Source organism: Myxocyprinus asiaticus, chromosome 36, assembly GCF_019703515.2.
Source record: "Myxocyprinus asiaticus isolate MX2 ecotype Aquarium Trade chromosome 36, UBuf_Myxa_2, whole genome shotgun sequence".
NCBI lineage: Eukaryota > Metazoa > Chordata > Actinopteri > Cypriniformes > Catostomidae > Myxocyprinus > Myxocyprinus asiaticus.
The window spans coordinates 31,005,698-31,023,531 of record NC_059379.1 but is presented as its reverse complement, the minus strand read 5'-3'; the positions used below and the strand labels follow the sequence as shown (position 1 = coordinate 31,023,531).

General features: G+C 39.5%; 1 protein-coding gene across 1 annotated transcript; it reads left to right on the top strand.

The window, feature by feature from the left end:
- The first annotated feature begins 1,060 nt into the window (after window positions 1–1,060).
- On the top strand, window positions 1,061–8,482 carry LOC127427211 (testisin-like). The gene is made up of 5 exons (XM_051674679.1): window positions 1,061–1,088; window positions 1,425–1,611; window positions 3,615–3,883; window positions 7,492–7,634; window positions 8,058–8,482. The coding sequence occupies exons 1-5, from the start codon at window positions 1,061–1,063 to the stop codon at window positions 8,406–8,408; spliced, it is 978 nt and encodes a 325-aa protein (XP_051530639.1). The 3' UTR covers window positions 8,409–8,482.
- The last annotated feature ends 9,352 nt before the right edge of the window (window positions 8,483–17,834 follow it).

The following is a 17,834-nucleotide window of genomic DNA, read 5'->3' as shown; positions in this document are numbered from 1 at the left end:
TTTTCAGAATGCAAACCAAAACTAAATGCTTTAAAACTTTTAGACTTTATGAAGAAATGTAAGCTTCATGTTTAAATATTTATTTATTTAAAAAATATGAACCAAACAATGAACCAGTACATGTTCAATTATTAATAAAATGCCACTGTGTATATTTCTTTTATTTCAACTCCTTTATTAGAATAACAGATCAACTGAATTTACAGGAAAATAACACAAACAAAAGCCAGTTTCAAACAGAAAGCCAGGGGTTTAAATGTTTTAAAAGTTCTTTATAATAATTAAAAGCCTTTAAACCAGTGCCTTTTTGTTTATAGAACCAGAGTGTGTTTAGAGGTGCAGGTGGGTTAATTTACAACAAACCTGTAGATTTATGATGTATGGTCCTGTTCCAGTCCGTTTGGCAGTGAAGTGTCCATCAGTTGAACCCTATGGAAACGCCCTTTTTTGAAAGGCCCTTTGGAGCAGCTATTTATGAGCCCTTCGGTTTGGAAAGACCCTTCAACATAGCAGCTACGAACGTTTCCCCTTTGAAGTGCCCTTCAGAGGTGGATTTATTCCATTTGGAACGCAGGGCCTGCAGCCAACACCTTTAGAGTGTGCCGTTTATAATTGTCCTACCAGAAATTTCTCCACATACTGTAGTTCCTGACAGAAATGAAGCAAACTGTTTGCACTTGCTTTGAATGAATTTCACGCAACAAATAATTTAATGTTTACATTCACAAATGTCCGTAAAAAAAAAAAGTATTAACAAAAATTATGATGATGTTGATGCTGATGATAATAAAAATCATCATCATAATTTTGAGTTTGAGTTTTTATGAAACAAAGTAACCATGAAAAATAATGACGAATATTTATAAAATAAAACCTGGCAAAAAGAAAATAACAGGACACTCTTTCCTATTTCATCTGGATAACGAGTGCTGCAGCCTATATTGTGAAATGGACGGAAAATTTACGCTTAACTGGTTGTTAAAATTATTGGTGGCAATATGTTTTTCTACATATTTATGTCCATCTAAAAAAAATGGAAATAATCCTGCATCACCCAATGATGTTTGCTGCGACTGCAGCTGCAGATGGCGAAATGTATAAAATAATTAAATTATGATAATATTACATATGCACATTTAATTCAAGATTCAATTCTTTATGACAAAGCCTTAATTTAGATTATTCCCAAATGTTAATTAATGCATTAACTACCAAACATGTACTAACATGTAGTTAAGGGGGCTGTTATTCCACATTAATTAATTTTACTCCAGATGTAGTTAAGGTTAGCTCATCATTAGTTCTTGATTAGTCCATTCCTTATCTCATCATTAATTCATGCTTAATGAAGTATTAATTCATGTATTAATTCATGATTATTCATGTACCCTTATTATAAAATGTTACCAATTTCCTTTTTAAAGAAAACCCTTCAAGTGCCATAGTGTGTGGAAAAAGTCCAGTTGCCACTGGCACGAGGATAGTAGGAGGTCAAAATGCATCAGCTGGACGTTGGCCCTGGCAGGCTAGCCTTCGTCAGTTTGGCAGACATATCTGTGGAGCTTCTCTAATCAACAAAGACTGGGTGCTGTGTGCTGCCCACTGTGTTGGGTAAATCTTTTTCATTTCTTAAGGGATTTCTCAACATAATTACTTTAGTAGTTGCATGAGCAAATGCATAGATTAAATTATTGTGATGTCACACCGTCACGTTCAGTATGCCTGTGTGATTATGATGGACATACAGTATAATAGGTTGATACACATTAATACACATCCTTACATGTTTAACACACTTCTAAAGTCTGACAAGTGTGGCATATAAAAATGAGAACTACATTTAGACATAGAATATGTGTCTGTAGTAGGGTTGCACGGTATACCGGTACTAACGATATATCGCGATACCAAAATGTTTTAAATGGTACGATATCATCTTGTTGTTAATTTCGGTACCGTATTAAAGTATGCTGCCATTAGCAAAATGTAATGTAATGTGAGAGTTTTGAGATGAAATCAAAGATCATTTGAAAATATTTTTAAAAAGTGCCTCTATATGGCCAAGTATGATCATTAAACAGCAGAAAGATGTCCTTTAATGAAATAATATACTGTCACATGCCCTGCTTGCCACAGTATGAATAAGAGGCTCCGCTCTGCCGTCATCTCCTTCACACACATACACACACACGCAACACACACAGGCATGCACACGAACATACACACACACACACACAGGCACGCACACGAACACAACACACACTATGAATGCTTGATTTTCATGCAGTGTGTCCAATAGTATCCATCTGTAGAGCCACAGATCAGTGTGTTGAGTGTATAATCGGCTGTGAACTCTCAAATGAACTCTTTCTCCATTGCAGCTTGGAGATTTCAGCTTGTGAGTCGCAGGTAGCTTGATATAACGAACGCTTCACAAAAAGGTAGAACTTCAAAGATCTTTCAAAATAAAAGTCCCACTAAATGAGAGCTCTGTTCAACTTCAATGAAATTGAAGACATTACGACAGAAAAATATTACTACTGTGTAAAAGTGTAATATTCAAAGCAGTCGCAATAATACTCATAGTAACAATAATATTAAATGGTTATATTATTAGTATTATTATCTGTAAGCAATATCACATAAGCAAGTGTACTGAATATCAGCATGTTGTGATTCAGCCATGGCAGCCTTTTGAAATTGTTTTCATTTAATGTTTTCATTAATAATATAAAGCTCTGTTGTGCATCTTTTTTACCAAAAATAATGAATTTGATTAAACATAATTTGATCATAAATTTTAATTAAAACATTTAAGGGGCCTGGATAGCTCAGTGTGTAAAGAGGCTGACTACCACCCCTGAAGTCATGAGTTCGAATCCAGGGCATGCTGAGTGATTCCAGCCAGGACTCCTAAGCAACCAAATTGGCCTGGTTGCTCGGGAGGTTAGAGTCACATGGGGTAACCACCTCGTGGTTGCTATAATGTGGTTTGCTCTCAGTAGGGCATGTTGTGGGTGGATGCCGTGGAGAATAGCGTGAAGCCTCCACGTGTGCTATGTCTCCACATTAACACACTCAACAAGCCGCGTGATAAGATGCGTGGACTGATGGTCTCAGATGCGGAGTCACTACACCACGAGGACTTCCAAATTGGAGAGAAAAAGGGGAGAATTTTTTTTTAAACATTTAACATAGAATCCAGAAAAATTTAAACAGAAAAGGCATAATTTGTATCTGTAAGACTTTATGCAGTTCTTTTAAACAAGCAATTTTCTGTGTAATTTCATTAAAAAAAGTTTCGAGTTTCGAGTTAATATTGATACCGAGGTACCAGGGCTGGTATCGTCCCGAAACCAAAATCTTGGTATCGGAGCAACCCTAGTATGTAGTACTTACATAATCGGTCTACTTGTAAATAATATTTTACTTCAGTATCATCATACTGTATATTGAATATTCAAACTTGATTACATCTGGTTTCAATTTAACAAGTTCCTTTCTGCATGCAGTCAGAATAAATGCACAGACATAATTTTAAAGTATTACATTATGTTTATCTGATATAAATTAAATTACATTCTTAATTTGTCTATTTTTTTTATCTTCCTCAGTTTTCCCAAAATTATATTGACCGTGGTTTTGGGGCAACAGACCCAGCAAGGCAGCAACCCCAATGAGGTGTCCAGAAGTGTGAAGTTGATCATCAAACATCCCAGTTATGACCCTAATACAAATGACAATGATATCGCTCTGCTCAAACTGAGCTCTTCTGTCACCTTCACTGACTTCATCAGACCTGTGTGTCTGGCAGCCGATAACAGTGTGTTCCACAGTGGCACAGAGAGCTGGATCACTGGATGGGGAGTCACTGCTGAAGGTGGTGAGAATTTTCATTGATATAAACAATTATGTGTTTCACTTTTTAGTTCTGTAACACTTTACAATAAGGTTCCATTTGTAAACATTACTTAACTTAATCCGCATAATTAACATGAACTAACAACGAACAGTACTTTTACAGCATTTATTTAATCTTGGTTAATGTTAATTTCAACATATAGTAATACCTTTTTAAAACCAAAAGTTGCATGTGTTAACATTAGTTTATGCACTATGAACTAACAATAAACAACTGTATTTTTATTTACTAACATTAACAAAGACTTATAAATGCTTTAAAAAAAAAAATATATATATTGTTCGTTGTTAGCTCATGAGACCTAATGCATTTACTAATGTTAACAAATGTAACCTTATAGTGTTACCTTTAGTCTGAGATGAAACAACATTCACAGCCCATGTTACTTGTAATGTAAAATATTTCCAAGTGAAATGGTATGCAACAAGAAAATGGGGTGTTTTTTTTTTTTTTTTTTATAGATTTTGTCACAGCTAGGATTTGATCTTGGGTCTCTGGTACAAGAGTCTTAAGTTCAACCACTGAGCCACAGAAGGAAGCTAAACCAGATAGTCAGACGCAATCTTAAATGAACTCAGAGTTTATTAACGATAGAAAAAGGGTATAAAAAGCAACTTCTTACTGACAACTACAAAACAGAAAAATCTTTAGTCCAAAAAGGAGGAAAAAATAATCTCCAAAGAACTCAGGGAAAAAACACCAAAAAACAGCAAAAATAAACACAGGGAAAAAACAATCCAAAAGGCTTTCGAGGTTTAGTACTTAGAACTAGAGCAGACTTACAGCAGCAACTGGCTAGGAACATCAATAACCAAGCAAAGAAACAAAAGGAAGTGATCAACTTAAATACACAGCCCAGAACGAGGCACATGTGAAAACAATAACACATGATAAAATGGCGGGAAACTGAAATGAAACACAATGAGGGCCTCTAGTGGCCAAAATATAACATTAAAGCAAAAAAAAACTCTGACAGATTTTTTTAGTCAACGGGCATTGATTGACTCATGAAAAGTGGTCTCTATATGACAGGTTGTAGAAGGGGAGGATTTGAAAAATAACAGTGCTTGGTGATGTTGTCTGAAATGAAAAGTTGTTTCAGAGGCAGATTAAGTAATTAAATTAATAAAAGATTACGAAAAACAAAAACATTTTATATTTTATTTTGAAAAATGTGCACTGATAAATTGTTCACAATAAGACCAGGATCAGAATCAGAATGAGCTTTATTGCCAAGTATGCTTACACATACAAGGAATTTGTCTTGGTGACAGGAGCTTCCAGTGTACAACAATACAAAAACAGCAGCAAGACATAGATAATAATACAAAATACAAAATAAAACTAATTATACACATACGTACAGACACACACATACATACATACACACATACACATGGGTAGTGCAAATCTAATACAATCTGTTATGTACAGTGCAAATACAAACCTGTTATGTACAGTGCAAAATTTTATTTTATTTTCTATTTAGAGGAATGAAATGGCAGAAGAGGTTGGGTGTGTTGGATAAATATAAGAAAGACTAAACTGTGTATTGCACATAGTTATTGCTCAATGGGGCAATTTAACTGTTCATGAGATGGATAGCCTGAGGGAAAAAACTGTTCCTGTGCCTGACGGTTCTGGTGCTCAGAGTTCTGAAGCGTCAGCCAGAAGGCAACAGTTCAAAAAGGTAGTGGGCAGGATGAGTGGGGTCCAGAGTGATTTTTCCAGCCTTTTTCCTCACTCTGGAAGTGTATAGTTCTTGAAGGGGGGGCAGGGGGCAACCAATAATCCTCTCAGCAGTCCAAACTGTCCTTTGTAGTCTTCTGATGTCTGATTTCGTAGCTGAACCAAACCAGACAGTTATTGAAGTGCAGAGGACAGACTCGATGACCGCTGAGTAGAACTGTATCAGCAGCACCTGTGGCAGATTGAATTTCCTCAGCTGGCGAAGGAAGTACAACCTCTGCTGGGCCTTTTTCACAATGGAGTTAATGTGGGTCTGCCACTTCAGGTCCTGTGAGATGGTAGTGCCCAGGAACCTGAATGACTCCATTGCTGCCACAGTGCTGTTTAGAATGGTGAGGGGGGTCAGTGTTGGGGTGTTTCTCCTAAAGTCCACAATGATCTCCACCGTTTTGAGTGTGTTCAGCTCAAGGTTGTTTTGACTGCACCAGACAGCCAGCTGTTCAACCTCCCTTCTGTATGCAGACTCATCGTCATCTCGGATGAGGCCGATGACAGTGGTGTTGTCTGCAAACTTCAGGAGCTTGACAGAGAGGTCCTTGGTGATGCAGTCATTGGTGTAGAGGGAGAAGAGTAGTGGGGAGAGCACACATCCCTGGGGGGCACCAATGTTGATTGTACAGGTGCTAGAAGTGAGTTTCCCCTGTCTCACAAGCTGCTGCCTGTCCGTCAGAAAGCTGGTAATCCACTGACAGATAAACATGGGAACAGAGATTTGGTGTAATTTATTCTGGAGTATAGCTGGGATGATGGTGTTGAAAGCTGAACAGAAGTCCACAAAAAGGATCCTTGCATATGTCCCTGGTCTGTCCAGATGTTGCAGGATATGATGCAATCCAATGTTGACTGCATCATCCACAGACCTGCTTGCTCGATACGCAAATTGAAGGGGATCTAGAAATTGTCCAGTGATGTTCTTCAGGTGGGCCAACAGCAGTCTCTCAAATGATTTCATGACCACAGACAACAGGGCGACAGGTCTGTAGTCATGAAGTCCTGTGATTTTTGGTTTCTTTGGGAAAGGAATAATGATTGAGTGTTTGAAGCAGCATGGGATTTCACACTGCTCCAGTGATCTATTGAAGATCTGTGTGAAGATGGGGGCCAGCTGGTTAGCATAGGATCGAAGACGAGCTGGTGAGACGCCATCTGGGTCTGAAAGACGCGACTCACATCATCTTCACAGATCTTAAGTGCAGGTTGAGTAGCAGGAGTGGGGAGGAGGGGGGTTGCAGGAGGTGTTGGTGTTTGTGTGAAGTGAAGGTCAGAGTGGGTGTGGGGTGTGAGATTGGGCCTTTTCAAATATGAACAAATTCAGGTTGTCAGCCAGTTGTTGGTTCCCTACAGGGTTGGGGGTAGGATTCCTGTAATTTGTGAGTTGTTTCATGCCACTCCACACTGATGCAGGGTCGTTAGCTGAAAACTTGTTTTTCAGCTTCTCAGAGTATCTTCTTGGTGTATTAAGAAAGCAGAGTCTTTTAACACTATGCTCACTGTTCAGTTTGACTTTATTTTCCTACTTAATACTATATTTGTAAGTGAAAGGGTGTTGAGCTTTTTAGGTTGTGATTGCTCTATATGATGTAGGTACATTAAGCACTAGCTTTGTTTACTGAACATCAAACAGTTTTAGATAGCACATTTGTGTTTATATTTTCAGCAACATATGTTGTTTAATATATCCTGTGTATACAATTCTGAGAACATTATTAATATTTTCTGCAATGATTACTAATTTACAAGGTACTAATCCCACAAACCTTCAATATAAATTTATAACCACTCAATATTAAATCTATGCATTTATCATGTCTTTCCTACAGAGTCCCTATCCCCTAATATTCTACAGGAAGTGGAGGTTCCAGTAATTGGTAACAGACAGTGTAACTGCCTCTATGAAGTTGGAACAATCACAGACAACATGATCTGTGCTGGTCTACTGGAAGGAGGCAAGGACTCATGTCAGGTATAGAAGCTCTCTGTTTATATACTGATGTTCAGTGTAATAATACAATATACATTTACCACACATTTTTAATGATTTTATTTTCTTTTCCTAACCTCCACTTCATTCATTCAAATTACGTAACTTCAGAAAAAGTAGTTTTTTTTTTGCAGCTTAGATAATAATTAATTAATTGGCTTTTTGAAATGGGGAGGAAGTTTTGAGTTCTGAAAGTTACTGTATACAGTACATTATAGTGTGTTTCAAATTGCTTCAAATTGTTTTTCTCAAAAGATCAATGAAAGTTTGAACCTTCATGATATTACCTTTTTTTAGAACCTCTGACATCTTGGCAGATGTTTGGCAGTGACTTAAAATGTGAATATACTATGTTACAATATAGCGTAGCCAATACACTATTTGTGATACTGTATGTATTCCTAGGGAGATTCAGGGGGTCCAATGGTGAACAGACAGAACACTGTATGGATCCAGTCAGGTATTGTTAGCTTTGGGAAAGGCTGCGCTCGACCTAATCTCCCTGGAGTCTACACCAGAGTATCACGCTATCAGGAATGGATCTCCTCCCATGTATGCAGCGATCCTCCAGGTTTTGTCCAGTTTATCTCCACTGGAGCTGATTCTGACAATACTTACTCTTGCTCTGGCCTACCTCCTCTTCCGACATCAACTGCATCTACATCAAGAACAACCTCTGCAAGATCTTCTTCAAAACAAAATTCAATCTCATATTTTCTGTTGCTTATTGCAATACTGTTCTCATTTCATATGTAAACACATTCATAAATGTAGCCAACAAAGATCTTATAACATATGTAGTCGTCCAATTACATATACAATATGTAAAAATTTCTTTCATAATTTACCACAGTTTCATATTGTGTTGTCGATGTAAAGGGGGTTCAGGTTTATACCAGATATAAATTAATTGTGTTGTCTTGGGATTTCAAATCTGATGGATTATATTAAAAGCCAGTTTTTCCCTCAACGGCTTACATTTTCAAAATGTTTAATTTTCTTTCCAGTTCATCTTTTAAGATGTCCTCTAACTTCCCACAAATACAGTTTTTAAAATAACCCTGGATTTCAACTTTTACTTATTCTGTTGATGTTCTAAGTCTCTTATACAGTATGTTTAGATCCTCATTTGCTGTCAGTTTAGCTTTTGTTTTAAAGAGTAGTTTTGTTTTAGTACTCATAGTGTAGTCACATGATCAATGTATAATTTTCTTATATCTTATGCATTTTCAATTATTTATCTGTTTCCTTTTTTGTTACGGGCTTATCTCGCATTTTACTGGGTGGGTAGACACACAGAAATACCCTGAATTTGTGACCTTTATATGAGAAATATGACATCTTCATCTTCTGTCCAAATGCTTTTATTGGATGAAATATTAAACATTTGGTGGCCCAGTGAACAAATTTCCTTTGGCACAGCTTTGGCTAAAATAAACAGCTGAAATGCAGCCCAGGTCAGAAAGTGAATAACGGCCCAAATCTGGTACATATCTTATTAGCTCTAACTGAACCAAAACAGTGCCATAACTGCACCAGTAAAGACCCAAAATGAGAAAAGTTAATGTGGGCCATACATGGGCCTTACGCAATTCTTTTTTGGCTATTTTCTGTTGAGGCCTGATGAAGACCCTTATGTGGCTGATAGACTAAATGCCAGTATACTCCAAGAATTGAACCAGAAGAACACTAAGCCTACTTTATGCTTCAATTTACTGCAGAGTAAATCAATCAATAACCATAAAAAAATTAAATTACAATATTTTTTTTATTTGAAGTAAAAACAGCATTTTAAACATTACAGAAGTGTGTTGATGTTGGTAGTATCATTGGAAGTGATTAAAATTGTCTAATGCATGTATTTACAATCATTTAAATTTTCCATTTAAAATAATGTTAAAAATTACACATGAAAAGTGTATTAATGTTTGTAAGTCACATCAGAAATGTCTATAGTCTAATAATGTGTGCATTTTTTTTTTTTTGTAGAATCACACCCATGGGCCATATCTTTTTACTTACAAATTGTCAGGAAAAATAAGAAAAAAAATTTCACACAAGTATAACATATAATTAGAAACATTTCAGACATTATTTCAGAGAGTAATATAAAATGCATATTTTAAATAACCTGAATAACCCTACACATATCATTTATGCCAAAAACTTTTGATCCTAGGTACTAAACTAAGGAAATATTACATAATTATTTCCTTCAAAACAAAGACTACTTTGAGAATTAAATTACTTTATATTCACAAATAATCCTAAATATATCAGTAATAGGATTTTACAATGCCAAAATTTCACTTACCTTAAGCTACTTAAGGGTGTGTCAGGGCACTGCAGTTGTGAGGAGAGAAAAGTACGTGAAAAATGGCCACAGTGCCATATGTAATTTGCTGCTGCAGTGACAGTTTCACTAATCATGCAATAGTAATTTAAAGAAGATGCTACAACAACAAGACCAACCGATGGCATTGTTGAACAGGCTGAGATGTGGACTGCCACACCTGCCTACGTGTTTTTCCAAGTATAAACCAAATGTCAAGCACAAGTTGATATTTCCCATGGCTTGCCATAGACAAGCCACACATGGCTCTCAGCTACTCAGCTATGTGTTGTCATCTGGGCCTAGCCGTGAAATTGATTACGACACCTGGCGGAACAGTGTAGAGTAAATTCATCAAGACCCTTCGCTTTCTGACTTACATCGGTCTAGGAAGATGTTAGACAGCCTACTGCCACCAACATCAGAAATTGTCAAGCAATTAGGTGCAAAAGCCTTGCCTGTTGCTTACCTTGATATCTTGGACTCAGCTTTCGACACCGCAGAAGACGGTGATGACCTTTTCACTAAGTTCCTGAATACGCTGCAAAACGCAGGTGAAAAGCCTTCCTTGTACTTGCAACGTTTGCACACAAACCTTCTTAAAGTGATGAAAAGAGGTGGTATTCCTGCTGATGAAGCTGACCGACAACTTCTGAAACAATTCTGTTGGGGTTGTTGGGACGATGCACTAATAGCAAACCTTTAGCTTAAGCACAAACTCATTCACTCATTCAGGTTCAGATTTTCTCTTCGGAGCTGAACGGTCATGCTCACTGAGCTGAATTCCCACTACTGTTCATTCACCTCTGCTGGATCTGATGGCGCATTTCAGCGGCTTCTCCCTCCTCTGCACTGGTGCACTGCAGAGAATGCCCCTGGGTGCTTCGGCAGAAATAAAAGAGTATATTTCTCTAAAAGAGCATATTTCTCTAAAAGAGCGGCACACACGAAACGTCTTTTTAAAGACGCGTCTTTCTAAAGATGCTTTTCCGATTGTGTGTTATTCCTGGTTGCGCTCGTTATCTCTCGCCTTCTGACGGTCATGATCACTGTCTTTCGTGTCTGGGCACTGCTCACGCGGAGACAGCGTTCGTGGATGGTCATGTTCTCATTGCGAGGATATGTCCATGGCAACATTGCGGTCGCGGCTCGCCTTCGTAAGAAAGCAAGCCACCCCAGAGGCTCCCCGTCTCGGTCCTTTTACCCACGGGTATGAGGCCATCGTGGCTAGCACTGGGGACGATTTGGGGACCCCAATGGGACCGTCTCCACCGGGTATCCCCCCGCGGACCTCCCATTCCCCAGCACGCTCGTCTGCCCCGATCGGGCTTCCGGATGAGTCCACCAGCTCGTCTCACAGCGAGTTCGACTTCTTATTCGGAGCCCGCGAAAATGATGAGCAGCATCGGAGAGTGGGCTTGTCCAGTCGGAAGCCTCAGCTGGGCTCCTCCCTTCGGGGACGATTGCCCTCTTACAGGCTGACGCGGAGATGACGACATGCTTTCCCGGGCAGCCGCGAGCGTCGGCTAGAGTGGAACCCTCTGCTCTCCCTGAACCCTCGCGGCTCGGTGATTGGTTCCTGGGCTCGCGGCGCCGCTCAAAGCCACGCCCCACCCCCGTTCCTTTCTTCCTGGAAGTGCATGAAGAGCTGACAAGGTCGCGGGAGGCACTTTTTACTGCCCGGTCCCATTCTTTTCATCTTCTCCGCCCTCACTACCCTCAATGGTGGGATGGCCAAGGGCTATTCAGCAATCCCCCGGTGGATAAAGGCGCTCGCGGTGCACCTATGCCCGCAGAGCGCCGCCACCTGGCACGGGTGCCCAAAGCCCCTGTCCAAGGCCTGACAAGACACGGTTCCTTGCTGCCCACATTTCCCATGCGGGCCTATTCAGCGACATGTCGAGGACTTTGCCCAGCAGTTCTCGATGGTGGGGCAGTAGACAGATGCTAGCCGACATATCCTGCCCCGGCGCGGCTCAAGATCCCGCACCCTGTCTACTCATCGCCAAAAGTGTCCCCCTGTGGTGATTGCACCGGCTCCGCCGCAGCCCGCTGCTTCGGCCCGGCCCCGGCGTGGATCCCACCGCAGGAAGCAGATAGCACCCATCTCGCAGTGGCCTGTCACGTGTAGGGTATGTTTGGTATGTGTTTACAGGTTTGTCTACCCTTATGAGGGCCAAATGTCCTCACATTTCAAAAATACCAAAAATAAATAAATAAATAAAAACCTCTTAAATGGGTCATGTGATGTTGATCTTCAAATCTAGTGATGTGCACATTTGTGTGATGGTTAGGGTTAGGTTTAGGGGTAGAACTTGGAAATAGAAACTATCATTAGACTGATAGGAAATCAATGGAATTACATGAGAGATCATTAATATAGTCAAACAAACCTGTGTGTGTGTGTGTGTGTGTGTGTGTGGGCAGGTTTGGGTGGTTTACGAGGACACTTTTTTCTGGTTACAAACTGGTAATTACAAGGTTATTATGCTATAAATTTGGTTTATGAGGACATATCTAGTGTCCCCATAATTCAAATCGCTTAAAAAACATACTAAATGATGTTTTATTGAAAATGTAAAAATGCAGAAAGTTTTTTGTGAGGGTTAGGTTTAGGGGTAGGGTTAGATTTAGGTGATAGAATCTATAGTTCGTACAGTATAAAAATCATTATGTCTATGGAGAGTCCTCATAATGTTAGCTGCACCAACGTGTGTGTGTGTGTGTGCGTGCGCGCGCACATGCAGGCATGTGTTTTCTGCATTGTGGATGTTTTATAGTCTCACCCCTTCATTTATGTGTGGTTGTGTTCTGCATTGTGTCTGATTTATTGATTTTTATTTGACAAATAAAAACCAATCTCTGTATTTTAGTATTTTCCATTAATTTCCTATAGCGGGTCAATTATGACACGAACAAGACAAGTGTCACTTTTTTTGTTGTTGTTTGTTTTCTTTGTTTTTAATGACCACTTAGATTTATCCAATCAAGTCCAGATTTTTTATTTTTATTTTTTTTTTTTGCATTTTCAGATAGCAAATGGAGGAAAAGTCACCAAATCTTGTACCACTCAGACAAAGGATGCCATTTTTATTAAAGAAACAAAATGAAAATGGGTCAAAAATGACCCGAGGAGTATTTGTGGGTTAAATGTATTTTGTTATTTGAACGTATTATGTGCTGTTATCATCTAAAAGTGACTTATATGTCTTTACAGGTAAATTTGGGGTTTATTTAGAGTCTGTATATGTTTAAAATAGATTTAATTCAATATATACATTTCATATTTGTCTAAAAATTGAGATATGATTTAATTCATGAAGATTATTTTGTGTTTGACATAAAATTATAATTTAATAATATGAATTTAAGGACTAAAAAGTAAACTTCTTTATTTATTTATTAAGATTTAAAAACAAAGTATATTTATTTACTTTAACCTAAGTCATTGTAAGGGGGTTCAGTGGAAAGGAAGAGGCGAGAACCGGCTTGAGAATATAAATAATAGTTTAATAATAAACTTAAACAAAAACACACAACCATAAACACACACACAGTACAGCTGCTTGTAATTCTCTCTCTTTCGAACCGTCGTCCCCGGCCGCCTTTATCCCTCGCGCGCCCCATCAGGCTGATTGGGGACCGGGCGTGCGTCATTCCAGCCCGGCCCCGCCCTCCTCGGCTCTACAGTCATGTATTATTGAAATTCATTATTGAATAGCATGCCACATAGGGCCTTTCATCTCACCATATATTACACTGAAATTGCCTTATACTGTATGTCTTCACAGAATTTATCTTGGGAAATATAAAAGAACAGATCTCCATTCCTGGTATCTGTCATTCATTCATCATTCAAGTTCCATGAAAAACAATGGAACATTGAGTCGATCACAGCAGTTTGCGAATCACCAGTACACTGAACTGAGAATCGCCTCTTTTGGACATAACAATGAGAACTGCTGATCAGTGAGCAGCTGATGAGCATGCATGAACCGAGTACTTGAATGAGGGGGCGAAACGTTTCAGTTGAGAGGTGTAAACAAATTTTACTATTGAGTATTGTGCATGCAGACTATAACTGAAGTTGTGATGAGCTGGATCATGGTTTCTGTAAAAAGGGTGAGTTGATTAAGACTAGTTTAATCACGTTTTATGCTTTAAACATGTGTAGAACATGCATGTGCAAAACTTTAATGTAGGATGTATTGTAAGATCACTGAATGAAACACTGATGACAATAAACACCCTTATTATTGTAACTTAATTAAATAATATGTTATAATCAGCAATATGCCCTTACATATGGCTTTATTGAATGTGTTTGTGTGTGTATTCTACGATGCCGGCATATTAGTGTTATATATAAAGTGACATTATAACGTGATTACGTAAATTAACTGGTGAATCAGTTTTTTTAACCAGTTCATTGAAACGAACCGTCTGAAAGAACAAGTTCGTGGAAAAGAATTGGACTTCCCATCATGGGAAGGTGACTTGCAAACTGCTGTGATCGACTCAATGTACCACTGATGCAAGAGCTGCTGTCCTCAGATCAGTGTACTGTTGACTCAAGAACTGCTGCGAACGACTCAATGTACCGCTGATGCGAGAGCTGCTGTCCTCGGATCAGTGTACTGTTGACTCGAGAACTGCTGCGAACGACTCAATGTACTGTTTACTCGAGAGCTGTAGATTGGATCATCTTCATACGTTGATAAAACAGTAATTCAATCAAGTCATAAACATATTTCTAGTATGTTTTATTTGTTACACTCTCTATTGTTCAGCAAAATACACCTGAAACATACATTTTGCCCCTTAATCACACACATGCTCAATGTCAGCAGCTCATCGGTTCTCAGTATGTCGGACACCTCCGAAAGAGGCAATTCTCAGTTCAGTGTACTGTTGACTTGAGAACTGCTGCGAGCGACTCATTGTACTGTTAACTCAAGAACTGTTGTGACCGGAGCGTTCAGTATGATTTGTGAACTAGTTGGAGTGGTTCATTGCAAAGAAGAGATGGCAAAAGCAGATATCACCAGTTTTAGGATCATATTACTCCCGGTTATCACCTCATTTCGATTTGGAATGTCAAGCACATCCGAGAGACAGGTTAAGATAGAGTAACTTGTGGATCAGTGTTGACTCGAGACGTGAACTGTTTCAAATGATTCAGTCCAATTTGGTGAACTAGTTCAACTCGTTTACTAAAAAGAACCGGTTCAAAAGAACGATTTGTTCACGAACTGGACATCACAAAGTCTATTACTTTGATCTCCAGCGTTTCTGTATTCACCAGGAAAACAGCCGGCTTGATGTCGTTGTGAAACATGGCAGAATTTGGCTGCCTGCACTAGTTGTAACATACATTTTTCCGGAGTTGTGAATGTCCATTTGCAGTCTGAATTGAATGTTGGTGAAATAAAAAGATCATATACTGCAAAATAATGGCAAAGAAACTTGTCTTTCAAATAAGTTTGTCCTCGTGGGCAGAACACAACAACATCCAGCGCTTGTATTCCGATTCACAACTAAATTATGACTGATTCTTTTTAGTGAATCAAAACAGACAGAGCAACCAGTGAAGTCTGACAAACAAGTGATTCTAATGAACCGATTCTTTTTTGTGAATCAAAACAGACATGCATTAAGTGTAGTCGAAAATCACTCTTAACAACAACAAATACTCTGAAACAACAAAAGAACTCTGGCTCGGCGGCGGACATGATGTGGAACTCTGGCTCGGCGGCGGCCATGACGTGGAACTCTGGCTCGGCGGCGGCCATGTCGTGGAACTCTGGCTCGGCGGCGGCCATGTCGTGGAACTCTGGCTCGGCGGCGGCCATGATGTGGAACTCTGGCTCGGCGGCGGCCATGACGTGGAACTCTGGCTCGGTGGAGGCCATGACGTGAACCTCTGGCTCGGCGGCGGCCATGACGTGGAACTCTGGCTCGGCGGCGGCCATGTCGTGGAACTCTGGCTCGGCGGCGGCCATGACGTGAACCTCTGGCTCGGCGGCGGCCATGACGTGGACCTCTGGCTCGGCGGCGGCCATGACGTGGAACTCTGGCTCGGCGGCGGCCATGACGTGGAACTCTGGCTCGGCATCCGCCTCCCCTACAGTGAACGGGGAACCAATGAACCGTAGGGCGAGGTCGATATATTGAGCCAGGCTGAGGCAACTGCGACCGTCAGGCATCAAAAAAGAAATGGACTCATTCAATCCAAATCTAAAACAGTCTTTGAGGGCAACCTCATTAAAGTCCACCTGGCTGGCTAGACCGCAGAGGTCCTCAACATAGTCCTCCAGGGGACGATTCCCCTGACATAGGCGCAGAAGTAAAACTGCTGGGTTCATGGTTGGTCAAGTATTCTGTAATGTATGCTGGAACTGGCAATGATGACGAAGACGTGAAGATGAAGAACCCAAGTACAGTTTATTTACAAACGTGAACACCAATAACCCTGACTACAAAACAAAACATGAACATGGACTAAACTAAACTAGACTAGACTTGACTTGACTTGGCTTGACTTGACTATGGCTTGACTTGACTATGGCTTGACTTGACTATGGCTTGACTTGACTATGGCTTGACTTGACTATGGCTTGACTTGACTATGGCTTGACTTGACTTGACTTGACTATGGCTACAACGTCCCAAACACATACCATCACATTCAATACTTGACCACTAGACAATGAAAACATGAGGGCTTAAATACAAGACATGGGAGAACATAAACCAGTGAACAAACAGAACTCATAACAAGCTAATTAAACAATAAACCAATGAAAACATGACACATGAACATGGAGGGAAAACAGAAATCACATGACAAGGGAAACAGGAACACATGACATGAAACAGGAACTAGGATTTCAAAATAAAAGACATGAATCAACAAAATACACCTGACAGGTTTCTTTCATTGTCTTACATGAACTCCAGTAGCAGTGCTGGATGTGACTTAGCAGACAGAAATAAATGAATGAACGTTACACTTACATAGTACTTTTCTGACACTGTACACTCAAAGCCCTTTACATAGTGAACAGGGGACTCTCCTCAACCAGCACCAGTGTGCAGCATCCACCTGGATGATGCGACAGCAGCAACAGGCGGAGAGGAGAGAGCAGAGTGATATAGCCAATTTATGGAAGGGGATTATTAGGAGGCCATGGTTGTTAAGGGCCACTGGGGGGAATTTGGCTAGGATAAAAGACCAAATGGAGATGTTGTGATGATTGTGAACAGAGAGAAAGAGGACAGCAGAGTGGAAGAATAGAGTAAAGAAGACACAGAAGAGGCTCAAATGATCTGAGAGTCCCTCTACTGTAATTGATCATGTTATGAATCATGATCTCTCTGAGACACACAGAGGTCGGCTGAATGTGAGTGACTTAAAAAAAAAAGAAGAGGGGAATGGCATTGGCCTGCATGCCACAATAAATGTCCACAATTACTGTACCATCAGTGCTTTGTCAAAAGACATTTTTCAAAACACATGGTTAAGGGTCTTTATTGTGGAGTTTCATGTTAAATGTGTTATTTCAATTGTGCTGAATAGGTTTTGAATTCAATAGAGAACATGTCTATAGCTCAGATGTTAGTATTTGGTTTTAATAAATGCATTATTAGAAAAGAATACAGTCCTTCATTATGCAGTGAAATGTAGTTGTTGCAAAATTAAATGCTTTGAGAGCATTAACTAAAGTTTGGAGAAATGTATAAAAACTGTAACTCAAAGAAATTAGTGTGTAGTGATTTGAGAAAATGATGAAGAAAAATGTACAATTTGTTAAGGACAATTAATAATTAATTTAGTTGACTGTGTTAAC